The sequence below is a fragment of the Podarcis cretensis genome, assembly GCF_951804945.1.
Source record: "Podarcis cretensis genome assembly, chromosome: 3".
In the NCBI taxonomy this organism is placed as follows: domain Eukaryota; kingdom Metazoa; phylum Chordata; class Lepidosauria; order Squamata; family Lacertidae; genus Podarcis; species Podarcis cretensis.
This window is the reverse complement of record NC_137172.1, coordinates 16235312-16258270: the sequence shown is the minus strand read 5'-3', so window position 1 is coordinate 16258270 and position 22959 is coordinate 16235312. Positions and strand designations below refer to the sequence as shown.

The 22959-nt window shown below is 44.7% G+C and overlaps 2 protein-coding genes across 3 annotated transcripts in view; one reads left to right on the top strand and one right to left on the bottom strand.

Annotated features, from left to right (window-relative positions):
* The window catches only part of MSH6 (mutS homolog 6), a 27200-nt gene extending 5533 nt beyond the window's left edge, over positions 1–21667 (top strand). The window contains exons 2-10 of the mRNA XM_079968467.1: positions 6930–7129; positions 7861–8033; positions 10340–12875; positions 14708–14979; positions 17244–17361; positions 18791–18880; positions 20654–20808; positions 21053–21252; positions 21506–21667. Of these exons, the coding sequence (XP_079824593.1) occupies positions 6930–7129; positions 7861–8033; positions 10340–12875; positions 14708–14979; positions 17244–17361; positions 18791–18880; positions 20654–20808; positions 21053–21252; positions 21506–21581 (3820 nt within the window). The 3' untranslated portion in view covers positions 21582–21667. The remainder of the gene's footprint in view (positions 1–6929; positions 7130–7860; positions 8034–10339; positions 12876–14707; positions 14980–17243; positions 17362–18790; positions 18881–20653; positions 20809–21052; positions 21253–21505) is intronic.
* The window catches only part of FBXO11 (F-box protein 11), a 68440-nt gene continuing 67115 nt past the window's right edge, over positions 21635–22959 (bottom strand). For both annotated transcript variants that reach the window (XM_079968575.1, XM_079968574.1), the window contains exon 23: positions 21635–22959. In XM_079968575.1, coding sequence (XP_079824701.1) covers positions 22830–22959 — 130 coding nt within the window. In that variant the 3' untranslated portion in view covers positions 21635–22829.

The window sequence follows — 22959 nt, the reverse complement described above, 5'->3', positions numbered from 1 at the left end:
CATGTCTCGTCTATTTGATAATCCAGACCTGGTTAAAGCTTCCTGAGGGCAGAACAGGCCCTGCCTGACATTTTTCCTGTTAACCTGTGACAAAGACTACCTTTTATGTACCAGGCTGCTGCTTTAGTGGTCAAAGGCACTTTAGATTCCTATGGAATCAGTTGCCACATGCGGGCATGAGGGTCTATACTCCCCCTCTGTATTAGCTGACAGAGTACTTATTGATGATTTTTAACATCAAGGAGAGTGAGGTATTTGCTCAGCGTAAGATACTAGCGGTGAAGCTGCAGGTTTGGGATAGCATGGTGAGCTAGCATGGTGAAGTGCTAGTGGATCTTTCTGTATACTTGTATTTTTTCAAGGTTTACTTCTAAGGCCAGAAAAAAACTGTATTACAGTAGATTAGTTCATGATGTAGCAACATCTATTGTTGTTGTTTAGTCGTTTAGTCGTGTCCGACTCTTCGTGACCCCATGGACCAGAGAACGCCAGGCACTCCTGTCCTCCACTGCCCCCCGCAGCTTGGTCAGACTCATGCTGGTAACCTCGAAAACACTATCCAACCATCTCGTCCTCTGTCGCCCCCTTCTCCTTGTGCCCTCCATCTTTCCCAACATCAGGGTCTTCTCCAGGGAGTCTTCTCTTCTCATGAGGTGGCCAAAGTACTGGAGCCTCAGCTTCACAATCTGTCCTTCCAGGGAGCACTCAGGGCTGATTTCCTTCAGAATGGAGAGGTTTGATCTTCTTGCAGTCCATGGGACTCTCAAGAGTCTCCTCCAGCACCATAATTCAAAAGCATCAATTCTTCGGCGATCAGCCTTCTTTATGGTCCAGCTCTCACTTCCATACATCACTACTGGGAAAACCATAGCTTTAACTATACGGACCTTTGTTGGCAAGGTGATGTCTCTACTTCTCAAGATGCTGTCTAGGCCTGTCATTGCCCTTCTCCCAAGAAGCAGGCGTCTTTTAATTTCGTGGCTGCTGTCACCATCTGCAGTGATCATGGAGCCCAAGAAAGTAAAATCTCTCACTGCCTCCATATCTTCCCCTTCTATTTGCCAGGAGGTGATGGGACCAGTAGCCATGATCTTCGTTTTTTTGATGTTGAGCTTCAGACCATATTTTGCACTCTCCTCTTTCACCCTCAATAAAAGGTTCTTTAATTCCTCCTCACTTTTTAATAGCAACATCTATTAAGGGCTAAAATAGCTAATGTGTTAATGCTTGTCTTGTGCTATGCTGTGAGACATTAAAATTTCTATTCTAAACGGAACTGAGCGGGCAAGGAGTTTTCTTAATGAGAACTCTGGAAAAGGCTCACTACTGCAAAGCTGGAAGATTACTGGAGCTGTGCATACTCTGCTGACCACAATGGCCAAAATGGGTCATATCAACAGCTTATGGGCCCACTGACTTCTACAAGTCTCACATCAGCAACTTTTTCTTTTTTCTCACTCAGCAAGTACTATTTTTTTATTTTTTTAAAAAATAGATTTTGTTGATACATCAGAACAACAACAGCAAAACAGAAAAAACAAAAACTATATACAGCAATAAAAAGAAATAAAAAATTAGATAATGGCAATAAAAGTTACAACCAACAAAACTTAAACATTTACACCGCATAAATATAAATAACATAAAGTTTTGACTTCAAGTTGATCCTATTTTTAATGCATCCAAATACATGTAGTCTCAGCTATTCTGGAGACCGCGTAAAGGCTGTGGCCAGATTGGGATTTAGGTTTGGGGCTGCCTGGCGGTCAAAAGGCAACATCACAAGCTTGCAAAAAATAAAATAATTGAAACAGGAAGCTACCGTCTGAGCTCTTCCCTGCTCCTTCCTTCAGTGTTTTACTTTGCCTCGCAGTAAGCAATCGTTTCTTCCTGAGACTCTTGGTGTTCTCCTTTCAGATTGGTTTTTTCTTTGTCTCTTCTACCTCTAGTTGAATTTCTCTCTGTGTTTAGCCTCATCACTAGTTCTCCTCCTCCCCGGCTCTGGTGTTTTTCCACTCATTTTTCAAAGTCTCTTCAGTTGTTGGCTGCCTTCCTTATCTACAGCCTCTTTAGAGACTGCATTGTCCTTGACTTTGCTGATTTCAGCCATAGTAGCCTCCAGATTTCCCCTCCCCCTCCGACTTCTTCCTCAGCGCAGCTAAAGCCTTTCAAAACCAGTCTGCGGGGTGGGTGGGTGTTAGAGAGTTGCCCTGCATTTTTTGTTAGTGATTGAACGACCTGCTATCACTCAGAGAGCTGCATTGTCTACACTTAAGTAGAAAGGCACAGAAGAAATCTACACCCGCCTGCAGCTAGTTGCAGCAGCAAAACCACAGCCTATAAAGACAATAGAAAATTTTATAGCAAACTCTGCTTTTATTCAAGATTTAGTTCCAGTCCTCTCAGGGGCAGCACTTGTCACTTTCAACTGATATGGTAGATCTTCCCAGCTTTCCAGACTCTCTTGCCCGGTTGCTATTCAGAACACCTCAGAGCCAGATTGTTTTTTGAGGCGTGGACCCCCATTCTTCTGGCATTCTTCTAACTATGGAGGATGGTTCAATGGAAGGTCAGCAGGGGGCTCTGCTTTGGCGAAGTAAGGAAGCGCAGAGAGGGGGACAATGGAATCTCATTTGACCTCATTACTCAACAGCAGAAGCAGTCTCTGCTTCAGAATACAGCATTAATCCTGAATTTCATCCATATACTGCACCTCCTAAAGGAAGCTCTACTAGTAGGTCAGGCTGAGGAAGTAATTTGGCCCTCAACTATCTCTCTGTCTCCAAATGTTCTTCATCAACAGTATCTGCTTCCCCTGCTTCTCCCTCCATCTCCAGGAGGTAGTCTAGAGCAGTGTTCCCCAACCTTGGGCCTCCAGCTGTTTTTGGACTACAACTCCCATCATCCCTCGCTAGCAAGACCAGTGGTCAAGGATGATGGGAATTGTAGTCCAAAAACAGCTGGAGGCCCAAGGTTGGGGAACACTGGTCTAGAGCACAACCTTCATGCAGGTGTTCTCAGTTGTTACCCAGGCACTCTGTTTCCCCTGAAGACCTTGACGCAGCCTTAAGTGCTAGCGATCAGAGCCTCTGCCACAGCCCAGTCAATTGCAAAAGTGGCCCTTGCATGGGCAATCCTCAAGACCTGAGCCAGTCTCACATGTCCTTGTCAAAGATTTCCAGCGCACGGCTGATGTGCTGTCTTGCAACAACTTGGCCTCTGAACCTTTTGTAGGGGGTAAGCTCTTTGGCGAAGAGGCTTTAAAGGACAACCTAGTTGAGTCTATTGACAACAAAAAAGAGATGACAAATCTTTCGCCACACTTATCGAAGCTCAAGGTCCTTCAGAGGCAGGGAGTTTTGGTCCTCCCAGCCTCCTGGAACAGGCAGTGCGATGGGTTGAAAGAAAATCAACAGTCCTATTCCTGCAGCACTCAACAGAACAAACCCCATCTCTCTCGGCGTTGTTGCTATTCCAGTGGGAGGAAAGCTGCCGCGATACACCCATCGTTGGCAGCAGACCGCATCCGACAGATGGGTGCTGGACACTATCCGCAAATACTTACCGCCGTCAGTCTCATCAGACCCCTCCAAGAAAAAAGTCTGTTATACTTACCATTTTTCCAATAGTTACTCCATCATATTTTTTCTACCAGAGAGTCTCCGTGAATTTTTAAGGGCAGCCTTTTCCATTGAAAGCCATCTCCCATGCGATACTTGTACTGAATCTTGCTTTTTGGCTTGATATTTAAAAACTGAAGAAGGAGCAGGGAGGAGCTAAGATGGCAGCTTCTTGTTTCAATTCTTTATTTTTATTTTTCAAACTTGCAGTGTTGCTTATTAACCGCCAGGTGGCACCAAACCTAAATCCCAATCTGACAGTAGCTTTTATGGGATCTAGAAATACCTTCCATACTAGGTGTGACAGACTTTTCTCTTACATTTCCTTAGACCACCTGAATGGAACCTGTAGCTCACAGATAGCCTGGATGTTCTCAAACATATAAAGGGCTCTTTACAACTGAATTATTTCGTCTTTTCAGATAATGTCCCTGTAGAAAAGCACATACAAGTATTAGTTTTAGTTTTAGTATTATTTATTAAATTTGTATACCACCTTTCATCCAAAGATCTCAGGGTGGTTCATAACTGAAAAATATAAAATGAGAATACAAAATACATACCACCCCCCCCAATAATTCCCTCCCCTTACCACATTTAAAAAGCTGAAGAATGTTAAATCAGCCTGGTTGAAGAGACGTTTTTGCCTGGCACATAAAGATTTGTAATGAAGGTGCCAGGCAGGCCTCCCTCAGCAGGAGCCATGGGGTGGCAGTGAGAGAAGCGAGGCTTTGCTTCCCAACCCAATCATGTAGGGTCCACCTTCTTTAGGCCAGCTTGCGAGACAGCTTGCCGCCACAGTGTTGACAGAAATGGGAGAGGCAGGAGGGAGGAAAACATGGTAGCAGCTGGAGTGCTCCTGCTGCCGCCTTGTGGGGCGAGATGGTTGTGGAGTTGTGCTAACACTGGGGTGCAGAACCTGCAGGAGCTGTTTAAAAAACAGAACGAGTAGCTCTGCATTTGCCGTACAGTGGAACCTCGGTTTTCGAACATAATCCATTTCGGAAGACAGTTCGACTTCTGAAACGTTCTGAAACTGAAAGCGGAAGCTTCAATTCAATAGGGAAACTCAAAACGGAAGCTGCATCGGACATTCGGGTTCCAAAAAACGTTTGAAAACCAGAGCATTTACTTAAGGGTTTTGGGCATTCAGGAGCCGAAATGTTTGAAAACGGAGCCATTCAAGAATCGAGGTTTCACTGTAATGGTGAGGTTCCTTGGCAGCATCCACAGCGGCAGAGGGTCGGGCATTTGCACACCACTGGCAATGGCTCTTACCGCAGCCATTGGTACTCCATTCTTGCCTTTGCTGGTATCTCCCACCGCTGCCAGGAACAGCCCTCTGCTGCTGGGGCTTGAGAGTTGCTGCCTCGACCCCAACAAAGCTGGGCCCAAGCCACCTCCGCTGAGAAAAAAGAGGAAAGAAGCTGCTGAAGCCCAGTGAGCTAGAGCAGCTGGTCGGCTGCTGGGAATTGCCATTAAAGGGTTGGGAGGGAGCCATGAGCTGTCTTTAGAGAGTATGATAGTGGCTAAGGAAGAAATATAGCAGAAGGCGTTACTACTTCAGTGCATCTGCAAGAAGTGTTTGGTCGGATAGGAAGCAAGAGTAGATGTAGAGTGGATCCATTTAAGTTATGGTGATGTTCATAATGGGTCTAGTGTGAGTAGGACCCAACATTGGATACAACCCATTGTGTGCTGCTGTACAGAATATTGCCAAAGAATGTGAGAGCTGTGCTTTTTCACGGTTTTTGGATTACTTTGAAGGAGGACAGGCCCTTCATTTGCAGATTGAACATTGCAATATCTATATGCCAATTGCCATTTACATATGTTTCTGGTCACTTCAACTGCCCACTGACTAACCTGTTGCTATCTAGAACTCTTGATGAGCTCAATATTTTTTTTATTGTCACTGTTTGAGAGCCATGCTGTTCGCTCTGGAATCCTCCCCTCAGCGATCTGAAACCAAAGTGTGTGTACTGCAGTTGCTTATTGAAGGGAGGAAAGAAACTCTGCACACATTCCAGGACACTTCATTGTTAAATCACTATCAAACTAAACTGTTAATTTTGTGCAAAGGAGGATTTCCTTGCTGAGGCCTCCGTGTAAGTACAGTGGTACCTCGGGTTACATACACTTCAGGTTACATACGCTTCAGGTTACAGACTCCGCTAACCCAGTGCCTCAGGTTAAGAACTTTGCTTCAGGATGAGAACAGAAATCACACAGCAGCAGCGTGGCGGCAGCAGGAGGCCCCATTAGCTAAAGTGGTGCTTCAGGTTAAGAACAGTTTCAGGTTAAGTGCAGACCTCCGGAACGAATTAAGTACTTAACCCAAGGTACCACTGTAGTGGTCTCAGTGAGAAGAGGATTGGGATGAGCTCAATCGCTGGAAACATTATCTCATATGCTGCATATGCTTCAAGATAAGATAAATGGGCCTAACTGGGAACTTGTTCCATCTCATTTCAACTATGAGAAAACCAAGAATGCAGATGCCCATTTACTAAAACATTCTAGGTTAGGCGCCTCCTGGTTGGCTCTGGATGTGGAAGAAAATTGAGCCTTTGCACTCATGTAGGTTCAAGACTCTGTTTATTAAGGCAAAGCTGTTGTGTTGGGGGAAACCCTCACCCTCTTCCTCCCAATCAGTAGGGCTTCTGCTTACATCCAGAGCCTGCAAGCTTTACAGCGGAAAAAACACTGGCAAACCTTCAGACGTACAGTATCATACATCATTCTTTTACCATCCATCCCATCTTCATATCTTTTAAGATCATACCAGCTGTGCTGCGAACTGGATCTTGTAATACCTATCCTAACAGTGTTAGGATTCATAGTTTTGTTATTCTTTATCCTCTTTTATAATTCCAAGCTATGTTTCTTAATTGTCCCAGGTTTGGGGAACAGGCCTTGACAGTCAGTGAAAAACATAATGCTTTACATTTGGAGGTGAGGATTCTACTTTAAAAAATTAAATCAAAACTTGAGTAAAGGTAAAGGTAAAGGTACCCCTGCCCATACGGGCCAGTCTTGACAGACTCTGGGGTTGTGCGCCCATCTCACTTAAGAGGCCAGGGGCCAGCGCTGTCCGGAGACACTTTCGGGTCACGTGGCCAGCGTGACATCGCTGCTCTGGCCAGAGCCAGAGCCAGAGCCGCACACGGAAATGCCGTTTACCTTGGGTAAAGTCTGAGCTAAATTCTAAGAGAATTGTGTCTGTAACCAATGTAGTCTTTTGACTTCATAGATAATCAGTAAAAGATCTGTTATAGAGGCTATCTTTTTTTTTCTTTGGTCTTGCAGTGACTGTGAATTTTCACCCGGTGATCTGGTTTGGGCCAAACTCGAAGGTTACCCCTGGTGGCCATGCCTTGTGTACAAGCATCCAACAGAAGGATCACTTTTCAGAGGCAGAGGAAGATCCTCTCGCATCCATGTACAGTTTTTTGACGACGACCCATCAAGGGGTTGGGTTAGCATTAGATATATCCGACCATATACAGGTAAGAGTTGATAACTGAATGTAATAGGTGATAACAGAATATACTATATATAAATAAATGAGGGGGGTGAAATTAAATGCAGGTCACATAGATATTACAAGCAATGCTGCATCACTCTGTAAATTGACCACATACTGAGAGGCTTGGAAGCACTGTTCAGCTAAGATGCCCTTTCACCTTCATTTGAGTAGGATGCAGCTCTTCAATTTGACTTGACTTGGCAGTACAAGGGATGAAGGCTGTACTATTTCACCTAACACTCACCTGTCCTGTTATTTAGGCAACCTGCAGCCCTATGCCACTCTTGGCAAAAGCCCCACCCGTACTGAGTAAGCACCATTCGTTGCAGAGGGAACTATAGAGTGCCAAAGATGGTTCTTTATTCAGCACCAACATTTGAAATGCTATTTTGCATCAAAATAATTGTGGGATTCCAACTGTACGAGTTACACCAAACTTTTCCCTTCCCGCTGCCCCCAGTAGTCTAGCAGCAGATTAGTAGTAGTTTATGTGGAATGATTTAAAAAGTCATGCAATTTAATATACATAGTAACCTGAGTAGTGGCAGTTCTAAATGACAGTTCTGAAGAGATAGGGGATTAAATGCAGAATCTTTAATTTGGGATTGTTACTGTAAGGTTTCTGCATGTTAGATAATAAAAAACTAGAAGAGACCATGAGCGTGTTTTAGCCAATATCTATTCTCTGACTGATTCCTTTTTATATTACAGGTTCTTCTGGTAGAGATACCAGTAGGGGAGGCATGTTCTACAGTTCAAGACCTGAAATTAGAAGAGCAATGGAATTGGCAGATGCTGCTTTGCAAAAAGAGAAGAGTGAGCGACTTGAGCTGGCAGTGTGTGACAAACCTTCAGAAAGCGAGGAAGATGATGAGGAGATGGAGGTCACTCTTTATAATTCTTGTTTCCAGAAGCAATTAGAAAAACGGGAAAATAGGATGCTCATGATTTGTAGGACAGTTCTGTATATGTAGATAATTGCCTTGCTCTTTATTGTTTTGGAACTGTAACAAGTATGTGTCTGAACTCACATGCATGTCCACACTCACATGTATCTGTATACACACTAGCTAGAGGTTTGGGATCTTTTGGTAGAATTATAACATGTCCTTTTTTGAATATGTGTTTGCCTCTGTTCCTGCCTAAATAAAACTCCTAACACCCAATACTTTTTGTTCTGGGCTGGCGGTCATTACTACTACTAGCAGTAGCAGTAATCAGCCCTATACTCATAGATCTCAGGGAGGTTCACAGCATAACAATCTCATAATTGCAGGTGGGCGGCACAGTAATTTTTAGAGGCAAGCAAATAGCTTTACATTCAGATTAAAAAACAAAGCTTGGTTTATCGTATGAAATGAAAATGACAGAGTACATAAATGCTGTTTCAGACAATAAAATTACAATTTAAAGGTAAAGGTAAAGGTACCCCTGCCCGTACGGGCCAGTCTTGACAGACTCTGGGGTTGTGCGCCCATCTCACTTAAGAGGCCAGGGGCCAGCGCTGTCCGGAGACACTTCCGGGTCACGTGGCCAGCGTGACATCGCTGCTCTGGCCAGAGCCAGAGCCGCACACGGAAACGCCGTTTACCTTCCCGCTAGTAAGTGGTCCCTATTTATCTACTTGCACCCGGAGGTGCTTTCGAACTGCTAGGTTGGCAGGCGCTGGGACCGAGCAGCGGGAGCGCACCCTGCCGCAGGGATTCGAACCGCCGACCTTTCCATCGGCAAGCCCTAGGCGCTGAGGCTTTAACCCACAGCGCCACCTGCGTCCCATTAAAAAAATTACAATTTAGGCAGGTAGCAAATCCTACCATACACACACACACACCTTGATCTAAAGGAAGAATCCCTGCCTATTCTCAAAAGCCTGCAGAAGTGAGCATAACCATTATGCTAGCAAGACTCACACCAATAGTAAGTTAAGAAATGGAGGAGGTGGGGAGAATACCTGTCCTTAGGCATGTGTGTGTTCGTTCCTTGTGAGCGCAGAATGAAGATCCTTGGAGCTAGGAGAGCCACTGCCTACAGATTTTGGGGTTCCTTTATACCCTTTTCTTTGTGGAGAAGGGAGGGGACTTTTCAGGTGGACAATTCCTATTGTTTCAGTTGCTTTTCCCTGAGAGTTCCTACCCATTTCTCACTTTCCCCATGTTGCAGATTAAGAGTTTGAAAGACTCATCCTAGTGGGCTGTGACTGAACTGGTTATCTTGGTGTATTCTCTGTCTTTAAGTTATAATAACATTATAGTGATTGTCTCCATCCAGGGTGTCAGTAGACTGTACTTGGGAAATTTGCATGTGCTAACCTTTATGCAAAGTTTGTGGAGTTCAGGATGTTGTCTGAATGTCTTTAAGGGCATGCTTTTGATAAGGCTGGTACCTGGGTCAAGCAAGGCTCAATGTGGGGAATCTCGTGTTATATTTTAAGTTATGTCACTCTTCTTACTGATGCTATAATCTACAGTAATAAACCACAGAATAAGTTCAGACTGACGCACCGCTATTCACAGCAGCACTTTCTTCTGTGGTTATGAGCCAACTTTCCCGGGGTAGAGCATGGTACTCTGTAAGGAAAGCTTGGAGGAGAACACACCCCATCCTTTCTGCTTGTCACTTAATTCAAGGCTATGTAAGTGCATGTTTAATTTGCTGAAATGGATGACTTTCAGGTCGCCTCCGAGCGGAACATAAATTGGGAGTTGCCTGTAGGGGCTTTTCCTTCACAATTGAAAAAGAAACCTCTTGGTTTTCCTCCTCGTTCAGGATCTTTAGAACTGACACCTGACTGCTGAAGAACTGTGTGTAGGCTTGAACAAAACGGAAGTATTGGAGAAAACTTATTCCAGAATTTGATGCAATTGAGCCTAGCTACTGCTCTGCCATAGAACTCCCTAATTGCATACCCATCGTTGCGCTAGTCCACGTGGAGAGGTTGAAACCTCTCACTCACCTATCACAAATCCGATGAGCAGAGGGAGATCACATCCCCTTTGTTCACTGGTCATGATGGAGAAGTTGAAATCTCATATCTGCCCGACAGCCTGCTTAATTTAAAACAACAACGAGAAGAAGACAGCAGCCAAATTGTTGGGTCCCCCATCAGAAAGTTTGCCTTGTCAAAGTTGTAGCATTAGCCTGTCTTTAAAGCATCTGATTTTTTATACTACTTCTTTTTTGTCTTTGGCAGGTGAGCGATGAGGGTGATGATTTTGGCACATCTGAGGAAGTGAAACGTAGAAAAAGACAAATTGCAAGAAAGCAACATGCTGAGAAATCCAAAAAGAGAAAGATCATGGATTCCGACAGTGAACGCGAGTATTCAGACATGGAGTTTAAACCTGATGAAGCTAGCAGTGATGAAAATAGCGTTGGAGTTGGTGACAGTGATGCTTCTGAATCGGAGGCTGACCCAGGAAAGAAAGTAAAGCGTCCCGTTAAAGTCTCCCCTAAACCAGTGCTGGAAAAGGCATCTAAACCTCCCCAGAATAATGTGTCTGTAACGCCCAGCAGAGAAACAAATTTTTCTGCTGAGATAAAGTATAAGTTATCATCTTTTGCAGCTCCTGAATGCTTTGATTTTCAGCCAAGCATTAACGGAGGAGGAGCAGGAGCAGGAGCAGGAGCAGATGGCAATTCGACTTCATGGGAACATGATAAAATTGACTGGCTACAGGATGGTAAAAGGAAAGATGCTCGTAGGAGACGGCAAAATGATCCAGATTATGATCCAAATACCCTGTTTGTGCCAGAGGACTACCTTAGAAACTGCACTCCGTTAATGCGGAAGTGGTGGGAGATGAAGAGCCAGAATTTTGATAGCGTGCTTTTCTATAAAGTTGGGAAGTTCTATGAGCTGTTCCACATGGATGCTGTTATTGGTGTTAACAAGATGGGCCTGTCGTTCATGAAAGGCACTTTTGCTCACTCTGGTTTCCCAGAAATAGCGTTTGACAGATACTGCACTATATTAGTCCAGAAAGGTTACAAAGTGGTTCGTGTTGAGCAGATTGAGACTCCTGAGATGATGGAAGCACGATGTAGAGCCTTGGCCCACCCGACAAAATACGACAGAGTTGTGCGCCGAGAAATATGCAGGGTTATTTCCAAGGGGACACAGACCTATGGTATTCTAGATAGTGACGATTTGAACAGCCACAACAAATACCTCCTCTGCGTGAAAGAAAAAGTTGACGATTCTGCTGGCCTTCAGCGTACCTATGGAGTTTGCTTTGTTGACACGACAGTGGGGAAGTTCTACCTGGGTCAGTTCTCGGATGACCGCCATTGCTCAAGGTTTAGAACTCTCTTGGCTCATCATATTCCTGTGCAGATACTTTTTGAGCGAGGGAACCCCTCTGCAGAAACACAGAAGATATTCAAAGACTTACTCCCCTCTACTGCGCAAGAAGGTTTGATTGCTGGGTCTCAGTTCTGGGATGCATCCAAAACACTAAAAACATTGATTGAAAAAGGCTACTTCCAGGACAAAGAAAATTCAAGCAGCGAGCCCATCCTGCCGCCAGTAATCAAATCTATGACTGCGGAAACTGACTCACTGGGACTTACCCCTGGGGAAAACGCTGAGCTTGCGCTCTCTGCTCTTGGCTGCTGTGTCTTCTACCTTAAAAAATGCATTATTGACGAGGAACTCTTATCAATGGGGAAATTTGAAGAATACATTCCTGTGGATGTTGATATTGCAAAAGAACAAAACTCAAGCAGTCTGTTTGCTAAAACAAGCCAGAGGATGGTGTTGGATGGGGTCACCCTGACAAACCTAGAAATTCTGCAGAATGCAACCACTGGGTCAGAAGAAGGCACATTGCTGGAAAATATTGACACTTGTTGTACGCCCTTTGGAAGGAGACTCCTGAAACAGTGGCTCTGTGCACCATTGTGTAATCCTTCCACCATCAATAACCGCTTGGATGCAGTTGAAGACCTCCTAGCTGAAGCTGCCAAAATGTCAGAAATCCGTGACCTTTTAAGGAAACTCCCAGACCTTGAAAGGCTTTTAAGCAAAATTCACAGTATTGGGTCATCCCTTAAGAACCAGGACCACCCTGGCAACAGGGCTATTTTATATGAGGAGGCCAGATACAGCAAGAAAAAAATTGTAGACTTTTTGTCCGCACTGGAAGGTTTTAAAATAATTATGGAGATTATCTCAATTTTGGAAGATATTGCTGATGGTTTTACATCCAAAACACTAAGGCAGATAGCAATGGTCAAATCGAAGAATCCAGAAGGCCGCTTTCCAGACATTAAAGCAGAACTTGAAAGGTGGGATGCAGCTTTCGATCATAACGTTGCACGAAAGACTGGTGTGGTTAACCCAAAAACTGGGTTTGACACTCAATATGATAAAGCGCTAGAGGATATAAGCAGCATTGAGGAAGGCCTTCGTCAGTATTTGGAAAAGCAGCGCAAACGGCTTGGCATTAAAGCTGTGATGTATTGGGGAGCAGGCAAAAACCGCTACCAGATGGAGATTGCGGAGGGTTCGGTGCCTGCGAGCCTGCCTGACGATTATGTGTTGAAATCTACCAGAAAGGGCTTTAAGCGCTACTGGACTAAAGACCTGGAGAAAATGCTGAACGAGATCATCAACGCTGAAGAACGGAGGGATACGGCACAGAAAGACTGTATGAAGAGGTTATTTTACAACTTTGATAAAAGCAGCGAAGACTGGCACACGGCAGTGGAATGCATTGCAGTTCTAGGTACGAAGACTTCTACCATAGTATATTCAAGTTGAAAATGTACTATTACTGTAATTCGTTAGCGTGTGGGCAGCTTGAAAGAGCTGGGGTTCCGTAGTACGGAATATTGCCATCTAATCCCTTGCAAAGAAACCAGTGTGGAGTGCCACTGTGTATATTAGGAATATTAGCAGGGGGTGGGGGCTAAATGTTAGTATACAGAAAAGGATTGTTTCCCTGCTTCTTGCGCAAGCAGTGACTCTTAGCAAAGGCAGTTGATAGCTCCGTGCAGTGATGAGCATAATGATGCATAATCTTGTAACCTGTGTGATTATTATTACAGTTGCAACAGCCGTCGCTGCACTTGCTCGGGGAGAAACTCTATGCACCTCATATCTCTTCAGACTGATGAGAAGGGTGTGTGTCCTGTCCTGGCATCCAATGAAATGTGTGCATGTCTAAGGAGGCATTTTCAGTAAAGGAGAGACTGAGCCAGGGCAGACAGGAACTGAGCAGGAAAAGAAAAGGCCTCTTGTGCATTTGGGGGGGGGGGAATATATACTGAGAGCCTCAGTGAGTGCCATAGGAGGAGGTGCTAGTTGGGTACGCTGGTACCTGTGGGTGCCACACTGGCGACCTCTGTCATATCTTATGAGGTGGGCTGTGTCCCACAAAAGATGATGTGGTATAGTTTTTCAGAGCACGCCTGCTTTAAGCAAAAGTATTCGCAATCTAAATCTGTAGGTAAGGAGTCAGCCTGAGTTCTAGAGAAGCTGAGAGCTCAACAAAGAGATATCTTCAAAACTGTGAAAGTACCATATTTTTCTTTGTACAAGATGACCCCTAATTTTTTTTTTGAACCTAAAATTAAGAAAACAAAACCCTAAAATAGATGGGTGATGATGGAAGCCAAGCCAAGAAAGGTGGCAGTTTGAGGAGGAGGGGGGAAGGAAAGGGTGCTCTTACTCCAGTGGTCGTGCTGGCGGGGGCTTCAGGACGCAAGCCAGTCACCAGCATGCAGCCTGCAGTGGGAGGAAAGGGACAACAGCAGAAGGGACTGCTACAGTCCTGGAAAAAACCTTGTCTTAAACATGGAAAAATAGTTCCAGTTACAGATAGGTAGCCGTGTTGGTCTGCCATTGTCAAAACAAAATTAAAAAATTCCTTCCAGTAGCACCTTAAAGACCAACTAAGTTAGTTCTTGGTATGAGCTTTCGTGTGCATGCACACTTCTTCAGATACACATGATATGTATCAGATATGGAAAAATAGGGTATTCCCAGGCTTTCTGTTTAAGATTGCCATCACCTTCTGTTCTTTTTTGTATAGTTTCAGTCTAATCTAATTAATGGAAACTCTATCCCTCAATCATTTTAAAATTAAACAAATTTCAGACTTCCATCTTATTTATACTTTCCTAATAATTGTGTGTTAATTGAAATTTCTGTGTTGGATGTTAGCAGTACGTAGTGCAGTAAAAGCTTCTTGTTTGGTGGCGAAGATGGTGAAAGTTTTGTGACTGAAGTACTTGGAAGTAACTGATACAGTGGTACCTCGGGTTACATACGCTTCAGGTTACAGACTCTGCTAACTCAGAAATAGTACCTCAGGTCAAGAACTTTGCTTCAGGATGAGAACAGAAATTGCGCAGCGGCAGCAGCGGGAGGCTCCATTAGCTAAAGTGGTGCTTCAGGTTAACAGTTTCAGGTTAAGAACGGACCTCTGGAACTAATTAAGTACGTAACCAGAGGTACCACTGTACTTTAGTCACCTGTGATATAGCCCAGTGCTCTGAAGAAGGAATACAGGAAATGGGAAAACTGACTGGGATTTTTTCTCCCCCCCCCCCATAGATGTCCTAATGTGCTTTGCACACTATAGCCAGGGATGTGATGGACCGTTGTGCCGACCTGTAATTGTGCTTCCGGAGAGCAACACGCTGCCCTTTTTGGAGCTGAAGCATTCCCGCCACCCCTGCATTACAAAAACCTCATCGGACGATGACTTCATCCCTAACGATATCCTCATAGGTGTACAGGATGAAAAGGCAAATCCGGAGAGCAGGACTTGCTGTGTTCTAGTGACTGGTCCAAACATGGGAGGAAAGTCCACACTCCTGAGACAGGTGATCATAGAACAAGACACTTGGAAGCATGGTTTATCTGTGTAACTCCCCTCTTTTTTCTTATTTTTACAGGCTAACTACCCCATTGGGATTGGTTAAGGGGTTTCTTCCCCCAATCGGGGTGCATGTTCTATTCTTTCATTTGCAACATGCAGGCTAGGTATAGGGCGGTGTACACACACACACACACACACACACACATATATATATAATAGAATAGAGTTCCCATTGCAATCTGGATTGTGTGAGAAGACTGGAGAGGGGCTGAAAGTTGGGTCAGGTAGGAAGTTGGGCTAGCAGGACTTTGGGACTCAGACATGTACTGTATAAATACATTGACGTGTACTGTATAAATACATATGAATTCCTGTAGGAAAATAACATGCGCAGGACAAATCGTCCAAATGCTTTTAGCAAAGTAGCATTCATTTAAAACGAGGCTAAACCCAATGTTAGTAACATTCCTGCTTACCTAGATCCTACTATTGAAATAATTAGGCAATTCTCCTTGGTTCAGTTTTCTTTCATCACCTGTTTGATGTGGAAATGGGTAGTATGTAGAACAGCAGGATTCTGCTGTGGAGGGGGAAAAGATGTGCACTTTCCATACTGTCAGAGCTGCCCCTAGGTCCCAGCTCACAGAGGACCAACGCCCGATCGTCGTTATGTACAAAAGTCTTTATTGAAGTTCAACTTCCATTCCAAAGCCGCAGCACGCAGCCCTACGTCTTAAACCCTAGACCGGCGAAGTCCCGTCTGAATCTCCTCCCCTCTGACACCAGTTTAAGATCCTAGCCCTGCTCCACCTTTTCCGTTGTTCTCTCCTCCTCTGGGTCCTCCTGTCCGCCGGGGCTTTCCCCTTTCTGGACTCTTCCGACGCTGAGTCGGCTGACTCCTCCCCGTCTCCGGCGGGCTTTAGGACCCGGTTCCCAATCCTCATTCTCTGCTGTCCCGCGCTCCTGTACATTTGAACTTGCCTCTCGCGCCAACCCAGTGACCTTCCTCCTGACCGTCACATTGCTTCTGTCACTGCTTCCCTCTTCCGGGATACTGCCCGGATCTGACCTCCCCTCCGTTGTCTGGCTCTCCGACGGAGGCGTGGCCAGCCCTGACTTATCTTCACTCCCTGGTGTGGAATCCTCTGCTCTCGATACCTGGGACTCTTCCCCCCCACTATGCTCTGGTGGGGAAGCTGGTCCTGATTTCCAACTGCTACTCTGGGAGTCCCTGCTGGCCCCTTGCTCCTGGAGTGTCCCCCTTGGGAATCTCCTTGCCCTGGCCACTGGCGCCCCCTTCTGTGAATCTTCCGATTCGCTGGAGAGGCTCATGGAATCTCTCGGGCCACTGTCGTCATCTACGCTGCCCTCAGATTCTTCCCCTTTGCTCTCCATCTCGCCTCTTCCCTGTGCTTCTGCTCCTGAGCCCCTGACACATACGTTCAGTGTTTTTAATACCCTAGATTGCCCAATCACAAGAGCTGCTGGCTGGAAGGGTACTCCTTGCCTAAATGTTTGCTCTTACAGAATGAGGATTGGATCATAACGGAGCATTGTGAGAGCACAAGTAGGAAGCGTTTGTAACCAAGATGGCAAAACAGTACAAATGCTTCCTGTCTTTCCTCTCTAAAACCAGGGGAACCAGTTTTACATACAGTGGTACCTTGGAAGTCGAACGAAATCCTTTCCGGGAGTCGGTTCGACTTCCAAATCGTTCGGAAACCAAAGCTTGGCTTCCAACTGGAGGCTGCAGAAGCTCCGTCGGATGTTTGGGTTCCAAAGAACGTTTGCAAACCGGAACGCTCACTTCCGGGATTGCGGTGTTTGGGAGCCAAAACGTCTGAGTACCAAGGCGCTTGGGATCCAAGGTACAATTGTATTTCCAAAATTTAGTTTTTCCAGAATTCCATTATCTGTTCAACTGATTTCCATTTCCAGAGCAGCATTGGGGTGCTTAAGTATGTTTAAATCCCTGCTGACTGATATCCATTAGGGCTCTGTCAAGCGGTATAGAAACTCTAAAATAAGATGGAATAATTCAGTATTAAACATCGGGTTGGTGTGGCATGCTCTACTGCCAACTCTTATTTGTTGGAATAGATGGGGGTTTGAAGGTGTCAGTTTGTACTGGGCAGTCCAAATGCAGACAACTTCATTTTGGTGGAAATAGCATTGGAGGAGGTAATGAACTGAAGCATCTCTTCCTTAGCAGCAGGACAAACAGGTGAAGTGAGTTCTCTAATACCTATTGGTTTTATTGCTTTGCAGACTGGCCTCGTGGTGATTATGGCCCAGCTGGGATGCTTTGTACCTGCCGAGTCTTGCAGGCTTACTCCTGTCGACAGAATATTCACCAGACTAGGGGCTTCAGATAGAATTATGTCAGGTGAGTTCTGTCAGTTTTGGGGTTTCCAAGAAAAAATTGCTAAAGCAAAACAGGCGACACGGAACTTTTGTAAAGGGAAGGAGAAGGGTGTGCCCACCTCAAAATACGTGTACAGTGGTACCTCGGGTTACAGACGCTTCAGGTTACAGACTCCACTAACTCAGAAATTGTACCTTGGGTTAAGAACTTTGCTTCAGGATGAGAACAGAAATTGCGTGGCGGCAGCGGGAGGCCCCATTAACTAAGGTGGTACCTCAGGTTAAGAACAGTTTCAGGTTAAGAACGGACCTCCAGAACAAATTAAGTTCTTAACCTGAGGTACCACTGTATATGAAAATGTTTATACGGTGACAAGCACTAGAAATATTTATGGGAAGGGTGGGAATGGTCTGGCCTCTAGACTCCTCTCTCCTGCCTATCCATACTTACTTAAGACAGGTGTACCCTGAGGGAAGGAAGACGTGAGGAAGCCCAGACCAAGGAGCCCATGAAGCACCAGTTCTTGAAGGGACCCATCAGTAGCCTAAGAGACCTGGCAGCTCTGACCCCTTCCTCCCCTGTAGCTCCTTAAGACCCACGTGCCCTGAGGGAAAGCAGCAGAGAAGAAGGACAGGGGGTTTGTGCCAGCAGGTCCTGAAGCTGGCCTGAGAAAGAACCGCTTGGTTCCTACCCAAAAAGCTAGTTCTGGGTTACGGCAGCAAGGGCATCAGTGAGGGACACGCCAAAGGTTCCTTAACTAGGGTGGGAAAGGAACTGCTCCTTACAGACGAAGGAACATTTGAAGGGCTCAACTACGAAAAGCGGCTTCCACTGAGGCAAAGACACCGTTTTCATACTGCTGAGTGAATGAAGTGGGCGGACCTCAAGTAGGCCACTTCACAGACTTCCTCTTGGGAGTTAAAAGTTAGGTTTTTAAGGCTGCAATCCTGTGCAGTTATTTAGGAGTAAACCCAGATTAAATTCAGCGGGGCTTGCTCCTGAGTAGGCATTGCACAAGGTGGTGCTGCAAGGGTAACAGCCATAATATCGATCCGTGGTGCAATGGCTTGAAAGCTTAGTTTAGATATGGGAAGCCCAGGTTCAAGTTTTCACCCTATTTGAAAGCTCCCTGAGTCATCTTGGGCCTGGTCTGAAGGCATGAGTCCACCACCTCACTGGAAGTTAAGCAGACCTGGTCAGTTCAGTATCTGAAACGGATCCTTCCTGGGAATCACATGCATGACACCTTGGTTTCATGACAAAAGGTGGGGTATAAATGCAAGAATATACAAATTGACAGACTGTGATGCCACACGTTTAGCTGCTGCCAAATTGCATGCAGTTCTTCCTGCCTCTGCTCTCATCATCATCACTCCTGCTCCACTTCCGTGGAGGCTCCTTGCGTGATTTAGAAACCTGCAGTGACCAGGATGTTTTCTTCCTCCACCAGGGGAAAGTACATTCTTTGTTGAGCTGAGTGAGACTTCCAGCATACTACGACATGCAACAGAGCACTCTCTTGTTCTTATGGATGAACTAGGTATGTAATAACTTTTGCAATATCTGTCTCTTTTTTAAAAGACTTGTTTTTTCCCCACTTAAAGGTATGTAAAGTTAACAGCCCGATTGGCAGGCTACAGCTGCCGGTACTCAGTTTGTGGCACCGCACAAATTCCCGACTTAAACACTGTGTTGCAGAGCAAGAGCTTGGTTGCGTGACCTTGTATGTACCAGTGCCATTTAAAGCAAGCTCTCAGCAACTATGCCTGCAGCTATCGTGCCAGCACAGCCCTCCGGGCTATAGATGCTAGGTGTGCTAGCAGGGCATATGAAACAGCCGAGAGCCCAATTTAAACAAGGCACTGGATGCTGGCAACACCATATGGGAAGTTCTTGCCCACACAAATCTTGTTTTTTAATTGGACCCAAGATTCTCGTTCTGCTTTCCAAGACGGCTGAATGTGCCTGGGTCGGTCACAGTGACTTTGCTTAAGCAAGCTAAAGTGCACAAATACAGACATCCTGCTTCCACCCCAGCATCTTGACAATCCCATTTAGCATCATGCGAGAGAGAGCGGTCAACTATTACTCAAACCAGTCTGCCCGATAAAATCATTTGATGTGTGGATGGCTGGGAACAGTGTGTGTTGTGCCACCCTTCATTTGGAATCAATCTTTTTTTAGTAGCAGGCAAAGACCATTTTGGGACGCAGGTGGCGCTGTGGGTTAAAGCCTCAGCGCCTAGGGCTTGCCGATCGAAAGGTCGGCGGTTCGAATCCCTGCGGCGGGGTGCGCTCCCGCTGCTCGGTCCCAGCGCCTGCCAACCTAGCAGTTCGAAAGCACCTCCGGGTGCAAGTAGATAAATAGGGACCGCTTACCAGCGGGAAGGTAAACGGCGTTTCCGTGTGTGGCTCTGGCTCGCCAGAGCAGCGATGTCACGCTGGCCACGTGACCCGGAAGTGTCTCCGGACAGCGCTGGCCCCTGGCCTCTTAAGTGAGATGGGCGCACAACCCCAGAGTCTGTCAAGACTGGCCCGTACGGGCAGGGGTACCTTTACCTTTACCTTTAAAGACCATTTTAGTCAAGGCCTTCTAGTTTGCTTGAGATTCTCTGGCTGTCATAGTGTTTTTATTGTTTTCGAAGAAACTTGCCTGGTTGTTTTTACCCATGCCACTCATGTGCACTAAAAAGGGTATTATTTGAATGTTGCCACTTCCTCTCATACACCATCTTAAGCCATCTGTGACTGCAGCTGGTGAGAGTTTTAATAGACTTTTACAAATTTTCCTGCCCTTTCATTTTTTTTTTAACATGATCAAAAGTTTTGGAGAACTCAAAAGCTTTCTTTTGTAACAATCTGGTTGGCCTAATAAGGACACTGTCCCGATACAGATTTTGGAATAAATATTTTTATTAGGCTAAATCATTGCTTGCTAAACAAAGTATCTCACAGCAAGCTCGTTTGAATTTCCCAAATAACTTCGCCCAATTCACATCTTCGTTGAGCCGAGGCTGCAGTTTATATACATACAATGGAATGATCACACAAGAAACCTCCCATTATGGTAGAGGTCCTGATTATTCAAGTTTTGGAAGTTCTGTTCTTTTTATAAAAGGGGTCTTGTTTAGGGTCTCACCTGCATGTGATGGTGAAGACAGGATGGCTGAGCTACTTAGTATGCTGTTGGTTGTTTAATTGTTTGGAGTTTTTTGGGAAAGGGGAAAGATCCAGCCTAGTGCAAGGTTCAGAATGTATTTCAGCCGCTCTGGCAATGCCTTGGAGTTTTAAACTCAGCTTTCTTTACTTTCCAGGTCGAGGTACAGCTACTTTTGATGGAACTGCTATTGCTAGTGCAGTTGTCAAAGAACTTTCAGAGAACATCAAATGCCGCACCATGTTTTCAACACATTACCATTCTTTAGTAGAGGATTATTCTCACACCCCTTCTGTGCGGTTGGGACACATGGTATGTATCACTTCCTTTCCCTTCAAAAGTGGTCTCGCCTGCAGAGGGCTTACGGGCTGGGACTCTCTTTCTTCAACACAGCCATTCTGCTAATGAAATGAACCCCGCTGTTCCATTACTTTGAAGAGTGGTCAGTGGAAACTTCCTGGTAAACAAAGTAGACCATTAAAGGCCCAGATGAGCTGGTAGGATTTGAACCAAGGGCCATTGATCCACTTTCCTTTGTGCTGTTTTTTCTTTTCAGGCATGTATGGTGGAAAATGAGACTGACGATCCTAGCCAAGAAACAATTACATTTCTCTACAAATTCATCAAAGGTGCTTGCCCTAAAAGCTATGGCTTTAATGCAGCAAGGCTTGCTAACATTCCCGAAGAAGTTATTCAGAAAGCTCAAGAAAAGGCAAAAGAGTTTGAGGCAACTACCCTCTCACTACGATTGTTCAGGTAAGATTTTTTCACCATGTGCTTTCCTTGCAGGGCGGGGTGATGTTAAGTTTCCTTAAACCAGTGGCTTGCTGCAGGAGATGGTTTAAACTAGCTTGCTGTGGAGCTGATGTGATTGCACATTACTGTTATATACTGTATTGAGCCTAGCCGGAACAGCCAGCAGTGTCTGAATATATTAAGCTTGGTATTATTTCCTTCTATTATTTCCCCTAGTTTTAAACATGCATATGTTGATTGTGTGTTTTCCCAGGAAACAGTGCCAGATAGCTGAAGGAGCTCCACTAGCCAGAGATGAGCTTGACAAGCTAGCCGTGCTTCCTGTGTGAGACAACCTGTAATAAGTTTCTACAGCAGTTTTTGAAGGCATTATGCAAACAACAGTGATCTAATAAACTTTATTTTTTAAAAATGACCATTTTCCATTGTATTTCCTAGGAAATTAAACCCTTTTAATTCTTAGCTACCCCTCTACATAATGGTTATTGAATACTCCACAATATATTAAGTCTAGATGTTATGGTACATGCATACACTTTCAGGCTGTTGATTACCCACTGTCACCAATACACATAAATGGAAAAAAAGCTATGAAACTGTATAGGGCTGTCTATATACTTTTGTCTCATCTTCATTAGAGGAGGAAATTGCAATTTTCAGCAGTTCATAAGAGTTAATGTTCAAGACTGTTCAATAAAACTGTGAACAGAGTAAATACAGGATTGTTTTGAGGAGATGTTCTTACAACAGTGTACTTTAAAACATAGTAAAACCTCTTAACTGCAAACTGTTGCCTGTATACTTTGTTTTAATAGTGCATTATCTCCCAGGAAGCCTCATTAAAACATTGTTTCTCAAAGTGATGTGAAGACCATGGGGGGGCGGGGAAGGGGAAAAGGAGGGATATTCTAACTGCAAAGGATACCAGAAAAATTGCTGGATATAATTTAAGATTAGTGTTCTCTTTCATAGAAAGAACGTACATACTGGGACATGAGTACAGTTACAGCAAGTCTAGATGTGCTAACAAAACAGGACACATTCAAGTACAATAAGATTTGCTTGAAATTAAAAACTACATGAGATTAAAGCATTAAAATCATCTCAATCTGAATAAATGTTTTTTTAAAAAATCAAAATAAATGCAGAAGTGCTAGCTCACATTTTTACCATATTACAAAAAGCAATTGGTACCCATGTCCATAAAGGCAGCAACAAAGACTGCTGCTAGTCTACAGAATAGTACTACTGCAAATGGGACTGTGTTTCAATGCTACTTGTAGAAACACCAGCCTTTTGGAAGTTGGTATCTGTACAAAGATGCAGCTTATTTTCTTCACATCTGTCCCTTAGTCTTTGTTTACACAGTAATGCTGAAACGCCCAGTTCTGTTATCCTGAGTCAACATATTGCCACTTTCTTTTTGGTAGGTTGAGCTCCATAGTGTCACCACTTTTACACATCCTTTTTTAAGTCTCCCTCTGCAGAAATGGGCAAGTATAACTTCCTCAAAAACAAAATTAACAGTTACGATAGAATGGCAGGACTTTTTTCTTCCTTTCTTTCTCAAAAGTAATTCAGTTGTGCTGCAGCGTATTAGATTCTATAGGAGGAGCAGAGTCATATAGTGTATCTGTATCATGGGTTGGTTCTCCGGCTAATGTACATGGATTGGAGAGTGTTCCAGCACCACAGTCGCAGAAAAAC